The 17,145-nt window shown below is 45.3% G+C and overlaps 1 protein-coding gene across 2 annotated transcripts in view; it reads left to right on the top strand.

The window, feature by feature from the left end:
* The window catches only part of LOC146184533 (phosphatidylinositol-3,5-bisphosphate 3-phosphatase MTMR14-like), a 108,771-nt gene that overhangs the window by 10,280 nt on the left and 81,346 nt on the right, over nt 1–17,145 (top strand). For both annotated transcript variants that reach the window (XM_084609416.1, XM_084609415.1), the window contains exon 2: nt 13,231–13,296. In XM_084609416.1, coding sequence (XP_084465542.1) covers nt 13,231–13,296 — 66 coding nt within the window. The remainder of the gene's footprint in view (nt 1–13,230; nt 13,297–17,145) is intronic.

Below are 17,145 nucleotides of genomic sequence, written 5' to 3'. Positions count from 1 at the left end.
ACGCAGGCTTCACACAAGAGCCATATATAAAAATACGAAAAAGATACCTATAGCCCCCCCCCCCCCCCCAACCTTCTGCTCTACGGAAAGGAATAAAATTCCAATAAAGAAGCATGTCAGGGAGGGCGGTACGACTTTCCCATTGCTATTCGCTGCGCGTTTACAGGAGGTATTCACGCACCTGAACTGGGAACGATTTGGTATCGGACTTAATGAATAAAGTGGAAGTTATGTATTTCGCCGATGATATCGGCTTGCAAAGCAAGTCGAGATACTAAGCGAAAATAATGATCGGTAATCTAGTCAGGTGAAGCAGAACAGCCAGCTTGAAATTAATATGTAGTAAAGAAATACTTTTCTAAATATCGACAAGAAGCAGCAGTTCAAGACATATACCAAAGCTATGGAAGCAGCAGAAATACATTTGCATAGGGCAGGCAATGAGCGAAGAACGGGATGCCCAGAGAGAACTGACTAGAAGAAATAGAACAGTATGGAGCGCATTTGGCAATTATTCTCAGGCCATGAATGCCAGGCTACTATTGTCCCTAGATAAAACAAGTAAATAGTTACTGCATCTTGCATCAGTGTCCAGGTGGCAGAAACACGGAGGCTAACGAAAAGGATTAAAAGGAAACGGAGAACAACGCAGCGAAGCCGCATTCACCGAAACCTCGTTTTTAAAGCATACGATCAGAAGTGAAGGCGCAGTCGCTTAGAATCTTCGCGAGTTAACCTCCAACTTGACTAGCACGTGTATTCTGTACTCCGCAGTGGTTAGGGCAATAGACTGCTGAACCCGAGGATGCGGGACCGAACACTGGCCTCCTGTTTTCGACTGAGGCGAAAAGCAAGGCGCCCGCCGTGTGCAGTGCGATGTCAGTGCAGGCTAAAGAACTCCAGGTGGTCGAAATTTTCAGTCCTCCACAGCGCCATCTCTCATAGCCTTAGTCGCTTCGAGACATTAAAGAGACAATGCAGCACTTTTTGCAAAAGTTGGGCTTTCAGCAGAAAGCCATAGTTTTTCATGCTGCGAACGCGAATATCATATTGAAATTAGGTAGAATAAAGCAGAAATAGCCTTTTTTCAGCAGAAATACGCAGCCCGCGCAACGGGGCTCACCGCGAGTCGCGCCGCCGCCCGTGATTGGCTAGACGCCGCGTGACGACATTCTGAGGACCGGGGAAGCTGCCGACGCGGCTCATTCACTGCGCTGTGTTGATAGCAGCTCTCTGCGGCTTTGTGAATGTCATTATGGCATGCCATTTACACACGAATGACAATCGGGATTTTTACCGCATGCATCCCTACCAGATACGTCCACAAACGATGCAGCATTTCCGTTGTGGGGAGTGTAGATTTGGCATGAAAACTTGCTTTGGTTACAGTGAGCCAGTTTGAAAAGTAGTGTGTGTCATTAGCAGAAATTACATGGCACTCAGCGAAACCTCGGCCCGCATATTCCTGGGAAGGAAGGGCAGCGAACAATGCCCTAGCCGACTATCTCCGTCTCAGGCCTCTGCATTAACCCAAAACTTGGTGTACGAAATCCTGCTTTGAATGCCAGTCGTAGTACCTTGCGGAAGCGAAGAATTTTATAGAAAGGGTGAAGCAGTACACAGCTGCCCCCAGGAAAATGAGCAATAAGCAAAGCGCGGTGGCGGTGCTCTGCAATGCATACGAGGCATTGACGGGGCAATTGTGCTGGAGACCAAGTCAAATGGGCGCAGAATTGCTGCTTGAGTCATACGTCATTTCAGTTCAGTTCAGTCGTTCAGTCGTGTCCGACTCTTCGTGACCCTATGGACCATGTCACGCCACGCTTTCCGGTCTCTCACTATCTTCCTAACATCACATAACTTCATCTGCAGTGCCTCGAGGATGCCATCTAACCATCGCGTTCCCTGCCTGCCCCTTCTCCGGCGACCCTCAACCTTTCCCAACATCAAATCTTTCTCCAGCGACTCCTCTCTTCTCATCAGATGACCAAAGTAGCTGAGCTTTAACTTTAGAATTTGACCCTCCAATGAGCAGTCAGGGTTTATGGTCGACAACATCGACTGATTTGATCTTCTGGCAGTCCAAGGAAATCTCGAGAGTCTTCGCCAGCACCACAATTCAAACGCGTCAATTCTTCGGCGGTCAGCCTTTTTCACAGTCCAACTCTCGAATCCATACATCACAACTGGAAAGACCATAGCACGAGTTATACGGATCTTGGTTGGCAGACTAATGTCTCTGCTCTTTACTAGGCGGTCAAGGCTAACCATTGCTCTCTTTCCCAGAAGCAGGCGTCTACTAATTTCATGGCTGCAGTCTCCTTCCGAGGTTATCTTGGAGCCAAAGAAGAGAAAATCTGTCACCGCTTCCACTTCTTGTCCCTTGATGCTCCAGGACTTGATAGGGCAAGACGCCATGATCTTTGTCTTTTTAATGTTCAGCTTAAGCCCAAACTTCTCACTCTCTTCTTGTACGTGCATCAGAAGTCTCTTGAGTTCCACTTCACTTTCTGCCATTAAAGTGGTATCATCCGTATATCTAAGGTTGTTGATACGTTTTCCAGCAATCTTCACTCCAGCTGAAGACTCGTCCAGACCGGCCTTCCTCATGATGCACTCTGCATATAGGTTAAATAGGCAGGGCGATAGTATGCAGCCTTGCCTCACTCCTTTCTCAATCGGAAACCAATCAGTAAGACCATGCCCAGTTCTGACTGTGGCCTCTTGCCCTTCATACAGGTTGCTGAGGAGACAGATGAGGTGAATTGGAACTCCCATCTCTTGGAGAGCTTGCCACAATCTGCTGTGATCTACACAGTCAAACGCTTTCGCATAATCAATAAAGCAGAAGTAGATGGGTTTCTGGAACTCTCTTGCTTTTTCCATGATCCAGCGAAGGTTGGCAATTTGGTCTCTAGTTCCTCTGCCCTTGCGAAACCCAGCTTGCACGTCCGGAAGCTCCCGATCCACATACTGCTGCAGCCTACCTTGGAGGATTTTCAACATCACCTTGCTAGCATGCGAAACAAGCGCGATCGTGCGGTAGTTGGAACAATATTTGGCACTGCCTTTCTTTGGAATGGGGATGTAAACTGACCTCCTCCAATCCTGTGGCCACTGCAGGGTTGTCCAAATCTTCTGACATAATGTATGCAGAATGTTAACAGCGTCATGGTTGAGGTTTTGAAGCAACTCAGCTGGAATGCCATCAATTCCGCTAGCTTTGTTCTTAGCAAGGCTGGCTAAGGCCCATTCAACTTCACTCTTCAGGATGCCCGGCTCGAGATCAGTAATCACAACCGTCTTAAGTTGTGTTTGCACATTCGGGTCCTTCTTGTACAGTCCTGTGTATTCCTGCCACCTCTTCTGTATCTCTGAGGCTTCAGTGAGGTCCTTGCCTTGTTTGTCCTTTATCACGCCCAGCTTAGCACAGAAGTTTCCTTTGATATCTTTGATTGTCTTATACAGAGCTCTTGAGTTCCTTAATTGGCTGTTGTCCTCAACTGCTTGGCACTGTATGTTCAGGAAGGCATTCTTATCTCTCCTTGCTATTTTCTGAAAATCCGCATTGAGAACCTTGTATCTTTCTGTTTCCCCCATAACATTTGCCATCCTCCTTTCCTATGGCCAGTCACAATACCATACGTCATTTAGCACACGTTGAAAGACTTTTCTTTTTATCGTACTGTCACAATACATTTTTAGTGAATTGACGGCTGACGTAAGTTGATAGCCAAGCTATAGCTTCTCCGCACCCATACCTTCGTGAGAAAACCGTGTTCCGAAATGTGTTTTCTTACAAGAGCTTCGTCGTTTTCATCTCCAACTTAATGTGCATCCCCAAACAAGACAGGACTGTGTAAAATGATGAGGCAGCAACGGGTGCAAGATCGCAAGGCCATGTATGAAGAACTTCGATGATTGATTGTTTGGACGCACCGAAGTAAACCTCGCTCTTTGCGCTCCTTACCTAAATGCGCCTATACCCAGCTGAGCGGTACACTCTTTGTCTTCTAATAATGCTCCCGTAAGGGTTCCGCGAACATATCAGGCACGTGCCGTGCTGGAAAAGGTCTCGCCGTCATCACAACCTAGCTTCGACACAGCAGTGGGCTCTTCTTACTCATCTTCTAGTTCGCAAAAAGCATCAGTGCGTGCTACTGATGAGCTGTCCATGTTTGGAACAGAAGCCGTTGCGCAAAGTTCTTGCACAAAAGAAAACCGAGACACGCGAATACAACCATGCGCCGATGCTGTATGACCGTCCCATCATGAAATTGCAGTCCATAAACGGATCGCAGATGACTCTCCGGACTGTTTTGTACAAGGAAACAGAAGGAACCGCTTCATGGTTCAGCCATGCCTTTTTGTCAAAGTCCTATAGAAATCGCATTAGGAACAAACTGCATGTAGCCACAGTTACGAAAATGCTTGAGTAGAATATTTCCTTTGGTTGGCTTAAATTTATCTCTCTTCTCAGCAACGCCGCATTGCGCCGCGAGCTTTTCATACAATGGAAGGTTACATCGTCGCGTCCACAGCTGTTCGTGCATCCGAACACATTTAGAGCTGTGTTGTATCAGATGCTCAACACTAAGTTAACGTGTTTTGTTCGTCCGCAAAGCACGCAAAACGAGGAACAGCGCACGCCGAAAACCCCCTTTGTTGGCTCAGAATGCCTCCGGCTCCTCACGGGGACGTCACGATGGACGAAGAAGCGAGGTTTCTCCCTCCGCTTTCCTCCTCTGTAGCAGTCGCGCGGGGCGCGGGAAATTTGAATTGCGCGCTTTCAGTCGACGACAGCGCAGATGTTTTATGCATAATGGAAAATATAACTTCACAGGCATGATCAACAAATAATCTACTTCAAAAGCCTATAGTATTGGTACATTTTAAAACCACTGCAATGTCCCTTTAAACTCCAGAATCCAAACCAATCATGTATGCTGTATGTAGCAAGAAATCGTATGACCTCACTCGGAATGCTGGATAATAAATGGGTGCAGCAAAACTTTGACACGAATGTCGGCAAAACTGACTCCAGAAAGATGTCGGGCCGTGGCAAGTATATGAAAATGAACGACTTGTACAGAAGTTGCGGTGACTTCAGTTGCGGATGGGTCTGAATGCACCGTGGATTCAGGGGTTGGTGTGTGCGCCATGGAGAGCTTTGACGGCATTCTTCTTGCCGCCGCTTAGACTTTTATTAACCATCGCGCGAGCATCAACAAACGAGGCCTCCGCCTTTCCTCGATATAATACAAGTAATGTTTCCGCGTTGAAAATCATATGGGGGGAGTGCGTAAGGAGCAGACCTTCAGCTTTGCATACAAGAAGTGGAGCTTCGCTCCAAAATTGGCCGTGCCTCAGCTATGCTAGGCTAGGATAGGGGCCGAAAGCATGCATGTCTGGCGCTGGGCTGCCTACTCCGCTCCAATCCAATCTAATTCCATCCAATTAGTGTAATCAAATCCAATCCAGTCTAATCTAATTCAATCCAAACCAATCCAGTTTAATCAAGTACAGTTCATTCAAGTGAAATACAATCTAACTATTCCTGTCTAATCCAATCGAGTCCAATCCAATCAATTCCAATTAAAAATAGTCCAATACAGTCCTGTCCAATGCTGAGTACACGCTCGCCCGAAATACGTCGCTGACTAGCCTATCATCCCTACTATTATCCTCACGCTAGAGAAGAATTATGATGCGCTACTCACTATGTCTAGCTATGTTGTTGTTGCATTAAAGACGACACATCTTCTTCTGGTTGCTTCTTGATTTCTAGATGGCGCGTGGTCTAGCTGCTCCTCCAGCTGCGGTGGTTGCTAGGCAACGTCTCTGTGTCTCCCGCCACACGAAACTCGACCAGTATAGCTTTCGCTACAAAAACGGCGGTCGCGAAGTGCAGCGAAATGCATTTCTAGAGAAGGCTGGAAGTTAAGTTTGCATGCGAAATTCACAATGTGAGGAAGTCTGCGCAAAATACAGAGAAAGAACAAAAGAGAGGATACGTAGGACGGTCACGAGTGCTAGTGACCGTCTTATGTGTCCTCAATTCTGTCTTTCGTCCGTATATTGCGCTGACATGTTCACATTATGCAACACCAACTATCTGTGGAGCTTGTTCTCCTGAAGTGCGAAATTTAGTTTTCAAAATTAGGCGATCGCGGGTGGAGGAGGTCTGGGTTAATGTGGGGAATATCGGAGGAGCCTTTATCATATAGTAGGTAGGCGCAGTCAGGGTGTGAGGATGATGCAAATATCTTGCCCGTTGGCACGAGCTTCCGCTTTTCAGAAATCCTGCTGCATCGCAGCGAATATACGAACGAACTTGCAAAGAGGCTCCGGTATACTGTTCGATATTTCGCGCATTGAATGCTTACTGGGGGCGCATCCTAGCGACGAAGGGTCTAGCACGAGATATTATTCCGAGCACATTCGGGATGACCATGCAAATTAAAAAGGTCATTTTGTACTTTTTAGGCTAATGTACACGTTGCAATATAGATAACGACCAGCGCACTACGTCATCCGCTACAATAAAGCTTCAACTTAATTGCTTAGAGTGACGTATAAGGTTTAATTTGTTGTATGCTTAACCACATTTCACAAATTCGCCATAAATAAAAGCGAAAAGGCGCTCAGCTGCCGATTATGCATTGACAATTGATTGATAGTCTAAAAACTCGATGAGTGCGTGTTTATTCAGAGCATGGAATTAAACGTTCAGGGCCAAGCCTGCGGACGAGCACAGTCTCAAACAACGTTACACAGTAATTGTATGCACCACTGAAATTTGTTTTTGCCACCTGAAACGTTTTCTTTCTAGCCCCGTATAATCTGGAAACTAGAACATGGCCTGCATAGAATTCTGACCCCTTTAAGAGGTGTGGCTGAACTAGCGGTAGAGACAAGTTAAAAGTGCACTACAGAGTTTCTTACAAAATTTTGTTTTCGCCTGCAGTTTAGCTCCTGTGTTTCCATGAATAAACATTTTAGTCGCAAGGAACGTATTGTAAATCAGACCTACGGGAATAAAGATACACATTAATTCTTTGCTTTTGCGAGATTGAAACTCGTCACTTCGCTATGGCCAACGAGTCTTGTAATCCGGCAAGACACTCAAAATAATTTTTATAATGGTTTTTGACCGTCCAACAAATAAGGTTTTGTAGAACCCCTACTTATTCGTCGTTCAGAGAGCGCGTCACCAAAACAGCAAGCTTGATGTGAGCACCCTTCGCTCGCAAGATTGCAACGCATACGTATTCTCCGCCGATGGCAGAGCGGCGAGCCACCACGACATTGCTTGAAAGGAATTTCGCTCGTTGGGTGACTCCTCTCTGCGATAGGTAAAGAAAGGGCAGGAGCTAGGACATTTTTTAGGAGTCTAGCAGCAAAAACCATCGCACAGGGCAGTGGTAAAAATTTGATAAGAATGCTCGCACCATGTACATCGATGTTAAGCATTTAAGACTCCTTAAAAATTCTGTGTAGTGCACCTTTAAATATACACCCACGCAGAGTATGATAAGGCAGCTGCTAGGTTTGAATAAGAAGTACAAAAGTTCAAAAATAGTATTGCAGATTCCCATTCTTAGTTTTTTTTAGGGCCATTTAACTCTGAGAATACAGCTGTCTTTTAAAAATTACGGAAAGATGACTTCCTTTCCAGCGAACAGGCCGCCATTGGAAACTGACCCTGGCAACGTTTAACGCTAGAACCCTAGCTAGTGAAGCTAGTTTAGCAGTGCTGCTTGAGGAACTAGAGGGTATGAAATGGGATATCGTAGGGCTTAGTGAGGTTAGGAGGCCGAATGAGGCATATACTGTACTGAACGATGGGCATGTACTGTGGTATCGAGGTATACCAGAGAGGCGACAACTAGGAGTAGGTTTCCTTGTCAATAAGTATACAGCCGGTAATATAGATGAATTTTATAGTATTAATGAGAGGGTGGCAGGCATCGTTATTAGGCTTAACAAGCGATATAAACTGAAGGTTGTACAGGCCTACGCACCTACATGTAGTTATGATGACCAGGAAGTTGAAAGCTTCTAAGAAGATGTAGAATCGGCAATGCGAAAAGTAAAGACGCAGTATACTGTACTAATGGGCGACTTCAATGCCAAGGTAGGGAAAAAGCAGGCAGGAGACCAGGCAGTAGGTGACTATGGCATTGGTTCTAGGAATAGCAGGGGGGAGTTACTAGTTGAGTTTGCAGAGCGCAATAACTTAAGAATCATGAATACCTTCTTCAGCAAACGGAAGAACCGGAAATGGACATGGAAACGTCCTAACGGAGAGACTAAAAATGAAATTCGACTTCATGATGTGTTCAACCCCCGCCATTACGCAAGATGTAGAGGTAATCGGGAAAGTGGGATGCAGTGACCACAGGATGGTGAGGTCCCGGATTAGCCTGGATCTGAAGAGGGAACGCAACGAATTAGTAAGAAAGAAACCCATCAACGAATTAGCGGTTAGGTGGAGGGCAGAAGTGTTCAGGATCTTGCTACAGAATAGATATCCAGTTCTAAACGAGAGGGGCGACATTGCCCTAGAAGGAATGAACAAAAATTTCAGAGATATCATTACTGAATGTGCGGTAGAAGAAGGCGGTAGGATAGTTAGAGGATACCGGTAAGCTGTCTAAGCAGACGAAAGATTTGATTACGAAACGCCAGAGTATGAAAGCTTCCAATCCAACAGACCAGATTGAATTGGCCGAGCTATCAAAGCTAATAAATAAGCGCAAGGTGGCCGATATAAGGAAGTATAACATGGAGAAAATTGATCATGCTGTAAAGAACGGGGGAAGCCTTAAAGCGGTAAAGAAGAAATTGGGCATAGGCAAACACCAGATGTATGCGATAAGGACAAGGAGGGCAACGACATCACGAATATGCACAAGATAGTCAAAGTAGCCAAGGAGGTCTATACAGATCTCTACATTAGCCAAAGTAGTCAGGACCGTAAGGAGATTGACGGTAGGGAAAAAAAGTCAGATGTTCCACCAGTTACGAAGGACGAGGTCAAGAAAGCATTAGAAACTATGAAAAGGGGGAAATCAGCTGGCGAGGATCAGATAACTACAGATATGCTGGAGGACGGAGGGGATATCGTGTTAGAAAAGCTGGCCACCCTGTATACGCAGTGCCTGGTGTCATCGACGGTAACGGAACCATGGAAGAATGCAAACATTATCCTCATTCATAATAAAGGGGACTCTAAGGACCTTAAAAATTACAGACCAATCAGCTTACTGCCTGTTACCTATAAGGTATTTACTAAGGTAATCGCTAATAGAATCAGGACAACCTTAGACTGCAATCAAGAAAAGGATCAAGCAGGTTTTCAGAAACGGTACTCTACTATCGATCATATCCATACCATCAATCAGGTGATAGAAAAATGCTCGGAATATAACCAGCCCTTATACATAGCATTCATTGATTACGAAAAAGCATTTGACTCAGTTGAAACCTCGGCGGTGAGGCAGGCATTGCGAAGTAAGGGGGTAGACGAGCCGTACGTGAAAGTGCTGGAAGGTATATATAGTGGCTGCACAGGAACCATAGTTCTGCATAAAGAAAGTAACAAAATTCCCATAAAGAAAGGTGTTAGGCAAGGAGATACGATCTCCCCAATAATATTCACAGCTTGCTTAGAGGAAGTATTCAGAGACTTGGAATGGGAGCAGTTAGGGATAAGGGTAGATGGAGAACACCTCAGTAATCTGCTATTTGCTGCTGGCATTGCCTTGCTAAGCAACTCGGGGGATGAACTGCAAATAATGATTGGTGACCTAGACAGGAAAAGTAGAAAGGTGGGCTTGAAAATCAATATGCAAAGACTAAGGTAATGTTCAACAGCCTCGGAAAGGAACAGAAGTTTACATTAGGTAGCGAGGTACTGGAAGTAGTAGGCGAATATGTCTACTTAGGACAGGTAGTAACCGCACATCCAGACCATGAAAAGGAAATAACAAGAAGAATAAGATTGGGATTGAGCGCATTTGGCAAGCACTCACAGATTATGACTAGCAGCTTGCCGGTATCGCTAAAGAGGAAAGTATATAACAGTTGCATCTTACCTGTACTCACGTATGGGTCTGAAACGTGGAGGCTAACCAAGAGAGTTCTACGTAAGTTGAGGACAACCCAGAGGGCTATGGAACGAAAAATGGTAGGGGTAACATTAAGAGATAGGAAGCGTGCAGAGTGGGTCAGCGAAATAACTCAGGTTATCGACATTCTAGTGGAAATTAAGAAGAAATGGGCATGGGCAGGACATGTAATGAGAAGAGAGGTTAACCGATGGTCGCTTAGGTAACAAACTGGATTTCAAGGAAAGGAAAGCGTAGCAAGGGACGGCAGAAAGTTAGGTGGGCGGATGAGGTTAAGAAGTTCGCAGGGGTCAAGTGGATGCAGCTAGCACAGAACCGGGTTAAGTGGAGAAATATGGGAGAGGCCTTCGCCCTGCAGTGGGTATAGTCAGGCTGATGATGATGATGATGACTTTCTTTAGCCTGGTTAAAAGCTACGAAGAACGAAATAAATATCAAATCAAGGGATAGCACAATGAGGAAGCAAGTGAAGATACGGGGGTGAATAAGCAGATGAGATTGTAGGAGCAGCAAACACCTCAGAAGGCACTCGCTATAACTGAGCCCTTAGAAAGTCTTAATAAAACAACTGACCACACTGAATATCGCTGTGTGCCTAAAGCACAAGAAACTAGTGACCGAACAGGGAGTTTTGCAGAAAGAGACAACGACACGTGGTTTACAATCTATTTTTTCAGATCTAGGATAGTAAGGCTGCATAAAAGGGTACTTTCCAAAAGAGTATCGCCAAGCTGCAATGAAAAAAAAAAATTTAGTTTTTTTTTTGTTGAGTGATATGTAAGCAGCGCAAACGTTAAAAACAGTGTTCACTTGCAAGAATTTGTGGTACAGAGTTTTCCCAAAAGTTCGCTAATATGCAGAGTTATAAAGCAGATGAGCAGTTCAAATGCCCATTACAGGACAAAACACTTTAAATAATGCATTGAATTTGGCGTTGCATCACCATGCGCACAAAGGATGGTTATGCAGTATTTTTGTCTACAGCCAGCCCATCACCAGATCAGTCAATGCTAATGCCAGTTCTATGAAATGAACAAAATTCGCAATGGCGTATTCTTTTTTATACTAATTGCAGAACCTTGAAAGTCATCTGAAAGCGCTCACACCACACAGGCGTAAACTCACGCCTTTCTTGCTGCCATCGGCCCCACCCAGTCAAAATCAGGCACCCTAAGCGACTCTGATACCTCACCGTCACAGATGACTAGACCTACAGGCCGATGCGAAACTTTTCCTTATGCGGGTTTTCAAGAATAAACTTCATCGTGGGCAAGCAGACCAGATCGACCAAAGCATGAAAGCCCGATGGGGATGCGAGACCCAACTGCTGTAAGAAATACCAGCTTTTGCCCTGGCGGTACAACGCAAGCATAAATTCTTTTTCTGAAAATCATCCCTCAAACGTCTGTCCATGGCTTTATGCCGGCTGCCCGCCGTGGGGGCGCAGTGGTGCGTCCAAGGATGCGGGATCAAATCCCGGACTATATCCACTGCAGAACGAAGGCCTCTCCCATATGCCTCCAACTAACCCGGTCCTGTGCTAGCTGCATCCCCTTGACCCTGCGAACTTCTTAACCTCATCCGCCCACCTAACTTTCTGCCACCCCCTGCTACGCTTTCCTTCCCTTGAAATCCAGTGTGTTACTCTAAGCTACCGTCAGTTATCCTTTCTTCGCACTACATGTCCTGCCCATGCCCATTTCTTCTCCTTAATGCCCCCTAGAATGTAACTTTAGTTATATCGCTGACCCACTCTGCACGCTTCCTATCTATTAACATTACCCCTGTACCATTTTTTGTTCTATAGCCGTCTGCATTGTGCAGAACTTAAATGGAACCCTTTTCGTTAGCCTCCACGTTTCAGTCTCATAGATGAGTACAGGTATGATGGAGCTATAGTATACTTTTCCCTTCAGCGATACCGGTAAGCTGCTAATCATAATCTGCGAGTACTTACCAAATACACTCAATTATTTTCCTTGTTATTTCCCTTTCATAGTCTGGATCTGCGGTTCCTACATGTCCTAAGTAGACATATTCGGCTACTGCATCCAGAGCTTCGGTACCTAACGTAAACAGCTGTTTCTTCCCGAGGTTGTTGAACTTTACCTTAGTCTTCTGCATATTGATCTTCAAGCCTACCGTTTTGCTTTTTCTGTCTAAGTAGATAATCATTTCGTTTCAGTTCTTCTTTTGAATTACTTAGCGTGTCAGTGCCCTTTAAAGAATTATAGGTGGTCTAAATTTTCGGACCTCTTCACTACGACCTCTCTCATAGCCTAAGGCGCTTTGGGACTTTAAACCGCATAAACCAAACTAAGCTGTGCGTCGGCTGGCCACAGCCGGCAGCTAGCTAAACACCGACTGACTCTGACCGAGGTTAATGGCATCAGTGCTGCTTGCCGCTGCTGTCAAAGAACGCGAACATTACGTATTTTTAAAAGAAAGCGGTGCACCTTTCAGCATAAAGGGCGGTGCCAATTTTTTGGACGATTAATGGATATTTAAAATCTTCAAAAGTATAACCAAATATTACATACTTATGTTTGACCTCAGCGATAAGTTTGGCGTGCAGTTCCGCTCCTCTAGTTGGTGTCACTGGTGCTTGGTTCTAGGCCGCTATCGAGACCAGCGTCACAGGCGCTCCTGTCAACTGCCAGCGCACCTGCCCACTCCGCAACGGCTTACGTTCCCATGACGCCACAGGCCCGTCGATTGATCAGCGATGTTTATGACGGGCAATGTCTGAGGCCAGAAATTGAATCCCAAACTTTTTTTTTAGCTGCTGAGGCTTTTTGTGCTATCGCATTGAAACGCAGGCCATTATACGCGGTGGCGTCTGAATACGAAATAATTATGCATGGGAGCCCCGAAGCAATGTACGCGCAAGGACCGGCCTCGTGGTCAGTCATCGCCATAAGGGACAAGGGGGGGGGGGGAGGGGGGTTGCGTTGCGTTATAGGCTTTTTAAGAGGGCCTGCCCTGGACATAATGTAAACTGCGGACAGTAGTTGGAGACGTGGCTCAGAACTAACATAATTGCCATTGTTGTGAATAGTAGTGCTCTATCCATGGTTTGTTACTGCTTTCTTTCAAGACCAGGGTGTATGCTGAAATTCAACAGAAGTGCGTGGACCTGTTCTCCAAGGATTATGTAGTGAAGGTAAGAATATAATTTGACATGTGGTAAGTCATGCGATGAAATCTTATGGTGAGGTAAATTTGATATAGTTATCCAGGCTGACCGGCCACTTTCTTAATTATTTACCCTTTTTGCTGAGTTATTTCTATGTCCCTAAAATTAAATCCTTTTTTTATGGACCCACTTTCCCCTTTAGGTGCTTAAAATTAACCTTTTATGCCGTACTTAGTGATCTAAGGGTGGATGTTTTCTTCTCGTATAGGGAAAGCTGTGCTCCAGGGTTAACTAGTTTTTTTGTTGTCATCGTGACATCGAACATATCTACTTCATCACAATCTAACGTTATTAGCAGTTCTTCAATTTTGCTTTAGATAAAGGTATGTTCAATGTCCAACTTTCAGAACAAGTGCTTTGTAAGTTTGTTATAAAACAATTGTGTAATTAATCTACGTATCTAGTGCAGTAACTCCCACCATTTGTAGTGCCGGCTTTTTAAAAACTGCAGTGTATTTTAGGCCCGTTCAGCGGTAAAGGCTGATCTAAAACATTTCTTAGAGTTAGATGAACAGCTCGTTTTCGCATATGCATGTTCGATTAACTTTTTTTTGTCTGGCCCTTTGAAAATGGGCAAAAACTAGTTATTGTATTCATGAAAACTATGTTTGGTAATATCTTGTGAACAACGTTTTCGAGTTTTGTGATTTACTGCGTTCGCATCCACTTCGAATGCATATGTGTTTAGTATTTGAATTTACAACTAGTTTCTGAACACCTCAAAAATTGAGTGTCGTTCGTACACAGTCTATGGTAGCTGCATTCCAACTGCCACCCTCCTAATGTCGAGTGCAAAGTATAGTATAGTGCGATAATGATTGGGGTATTTTCGACAATAATTAACTTCAGTCGGTGTTAACAAGGCTGGTAGCTCACACGCAACGTTTTGATTGACAGCCGGGGCATGGAATTGGAAAATGAACGCATTTTCTCCAAGTTTAACCTATTCGAATACGGTGCTGGCTTTCCAGCAGTCTACAGGATTTCCCAGCTAACTTTAGCAAAGGGTTCAGGAATAAAACTTTCGAGACAGGGAAACCACTTGCCTGCAGCTGCCAGTCATCTCGCGCACCACAGGCAAGTTTTAGTTTAAAAACTATTCGATATAAATGTTCTAAACTGGATACTGTCTTCACAATAAATCACAATAAATGTGATTCGAAAAGTTGGAGAGCACCTTGAGAAATCCCCATTATATTTGTTAGCGAAAAAAAAGGCTCATGTGTTTTGTTTGTTTTTGACCTCGGGAGAAACGCTAGCAAATAAATTTAATGAACACTTTTTACAATCGGGAGCTTCAGGTGGCAGTTCGCTGAGCTGATGTGGCTATAGCACGTACATAGCGCCGAGAATCACGAAATCGATCGTCTTGTTCCCCGCTACGGAATCGGATATAAGAAGCCTACTGATGAACTTTAGGAACAGTTGTGTCTGTGGAGAGGACGCAATGAGATCAGAGCCCTTAAAGTTAGTTGCCCATATAATTAGTGAACCGCTTACTTATATATGCAATCTAATTCTAAGCTCTGGAGTATTTCCCGACAAATTAAAACTAGCAAAAATATCTAATTCACAAAGGAGGCGATCACCCCGCCGGGGTGGAGCAGCAGTTAGGGCGCTTGACTACTGCTCCCAAGGTTGCTGGAAAGAATCCCGGCCTCGGTGGCCGCTTTTCAGTGGAGGCGAAAAGTGGAGTGTGCTGTGCGATGTCAGTGAAGCTAAGCGTCCCCAGCCAATTTTTTTTTCTCGTCTTCCTCTGAATTCTGTTTATCGAACACCGAGAAAGACTTCCAAACTTCGGAACCTGCGGCCATGCGGCTGCCATAGCCAACATCTGCCGAAAGCCTCATACTGCCTCGCTATTTTGTTAAAGGCACGTTAAAGAACCCCAGGTGGTCGAGATTTCCGGAGTCCTCCACTACGGGATCTTTCATAGCCTGAGTCGCTTTGGGACGTTAAACCCCACAAACAAACAAACAAGCAAACATAGGAAGCGATCGAAATGACTTGGGCAATTGCAGACTTATTTCTGTTTTGCCCCTCAGGGGGAATCTGTTAAAGCAGATGTTTGTGTGTACTGTGCGACACCATGGACCCCGAGCACCCATGCTTAGCCGTGCGTGGCATCGCCGTGTTTGGGGGATAGGCGATGCTGGTGGTTGAGCCGATGCCGAGTGTTTGGACCTTATAGGCCCTTCGGCAGAGGCAACACACCACTTTGGCCCACGCTACAAATAGATGGCATCTCAGGGCTGACCGACCCGAGGGAAATCGGCAGTCGCCGTTTCCCGTCCTCCTCTTTATCTTTCAGTTTCCTATCCTCTTTCTTACAACTGTCCTGCCTTCTCCTGTATACCTTCTTAGCCTCTTCCTACTTACAGGCGGCGAGGGTTAACCTTGTGTGGCTAACTACCCTGCGTTACGCCATATCCGGTTGTAGTCGGGGTATACGGCTGGCGTTGGCAGGACTGCCTTGCAAGTTCCTTTTACGTCCCCTCGTTGAGCTCCGTGGTGGGTAGCCGCCACCCTGGCTGAACAACAAACTTACTTTTATGGCTGCCTCTCCTGAACATCATGATCGCCTTGGAAAAAGGCGGACCGAAGGTATACCTGAATCCTTGTAAAATTAAACCAAAGACAAGCTTTGGAAAGTATCACCTTATCCTCTCCGAAGTTGACCAAAAGCCAGCCCACACCTTGTCCCCCTTTTTAGTTTCAAAATGTCATACCGAAGTTTTTGGCACAAAGTACAAACTGAACAAACTAACCAGCGGAGACCTGCTCTTCGAACTCACTGATGAAGCTCAATATAGAAAGCCTACGAACATTCAGCCCATTGGGGACCATAACACCCCATAGATCTCTAAACACCACTCGTGGCGTCATTTCCGACTCTGGCTTTCCCCACATCACCGAGAAAGAGATGCTGGATGGACTCGCTGATCTGAATGTCCAATGAATCCCCATTAGAAAGGACAACAAGCAGATCTATACTAAACACGTACTTGGTAATAACTTTGAGTTCAAGCTGAATTCAAGACAAAATTGAAGTAGTGTACCTCAAAGTCGAAGTACGTGATTACATGCCAAACCCACGAAGATGCTTTAACTGCCAGTGATACGGTCATGGATCGCAAATCTGCCGTGGGCGCAAAACATGCGCTCAATGTGCCTCCAAAGAATACCATGCTGAAAACTGCGACGCTCTAGTGCCTCACTGGGCCAACTGCGAGAGAGAACACCCCTCATACTCTAGATCTTGTTCAATCATAAAAAAGAAAAAGAAATCATTACAATAAAGACAAAAGAAAACATATCATTTGCTGAAGCAAGGAAACGGTTAGCACTGAATACCCTTTTCGTCTTAACAGCTAAAACAGACTATGCAAATGTAGCGCAGAGGGTCGAAGCACTACAGTGCAGTCAGGCACCAACCAAGGCCACATCTAAGCCAACGGTAATGCCATGCAACTTGCCCGACGCAGAAATAAGGAAATCTGCCCTGCCACTTCCAAATGAGGAACTGCTAGCCGCCGAACTGGTAGCCCGCAAGGCATCCCCCAGCAGGGGGCAGCCAAAGGATCGTCCGTCCGTGGCCTCACCAGGACATACAGCGCCACCACGACTGTGGCGCAGGAGCGATGACAGTCTCTAGAAAAAAAAAGGGAAACCAAGAGTAACCCCCCCCCCCCCCACTAGAAAATAAGTAATTATTCCCCAACATGCCACTATGGCTCACATAATACACTGGAACTGCAGAGGTTTGCTTAGAAACTATATAGATATCAGAGCTTAAATCAATAGCACCTATAGCTT

This window comes from Amblyomma maculatum, chromosome 7 (assembly GCF_055883805.1).
Source record: "Amblyomma maculatum isolate TAMU_Amacu chromosome 7, ASM5588380v1, whole genome shotgun sequence".
NCBI lineage: Eukaryota > Metazoa > Arthropoda > Arachnida > Ixodida > Ixodidae > Amblyomma > Amblyomma maculatum.
The sequence above is the reverse complement of the archived record's forward strand: the minus strand, read 5'-3'. Positions and strand labels throughout refer to the sequence as shown.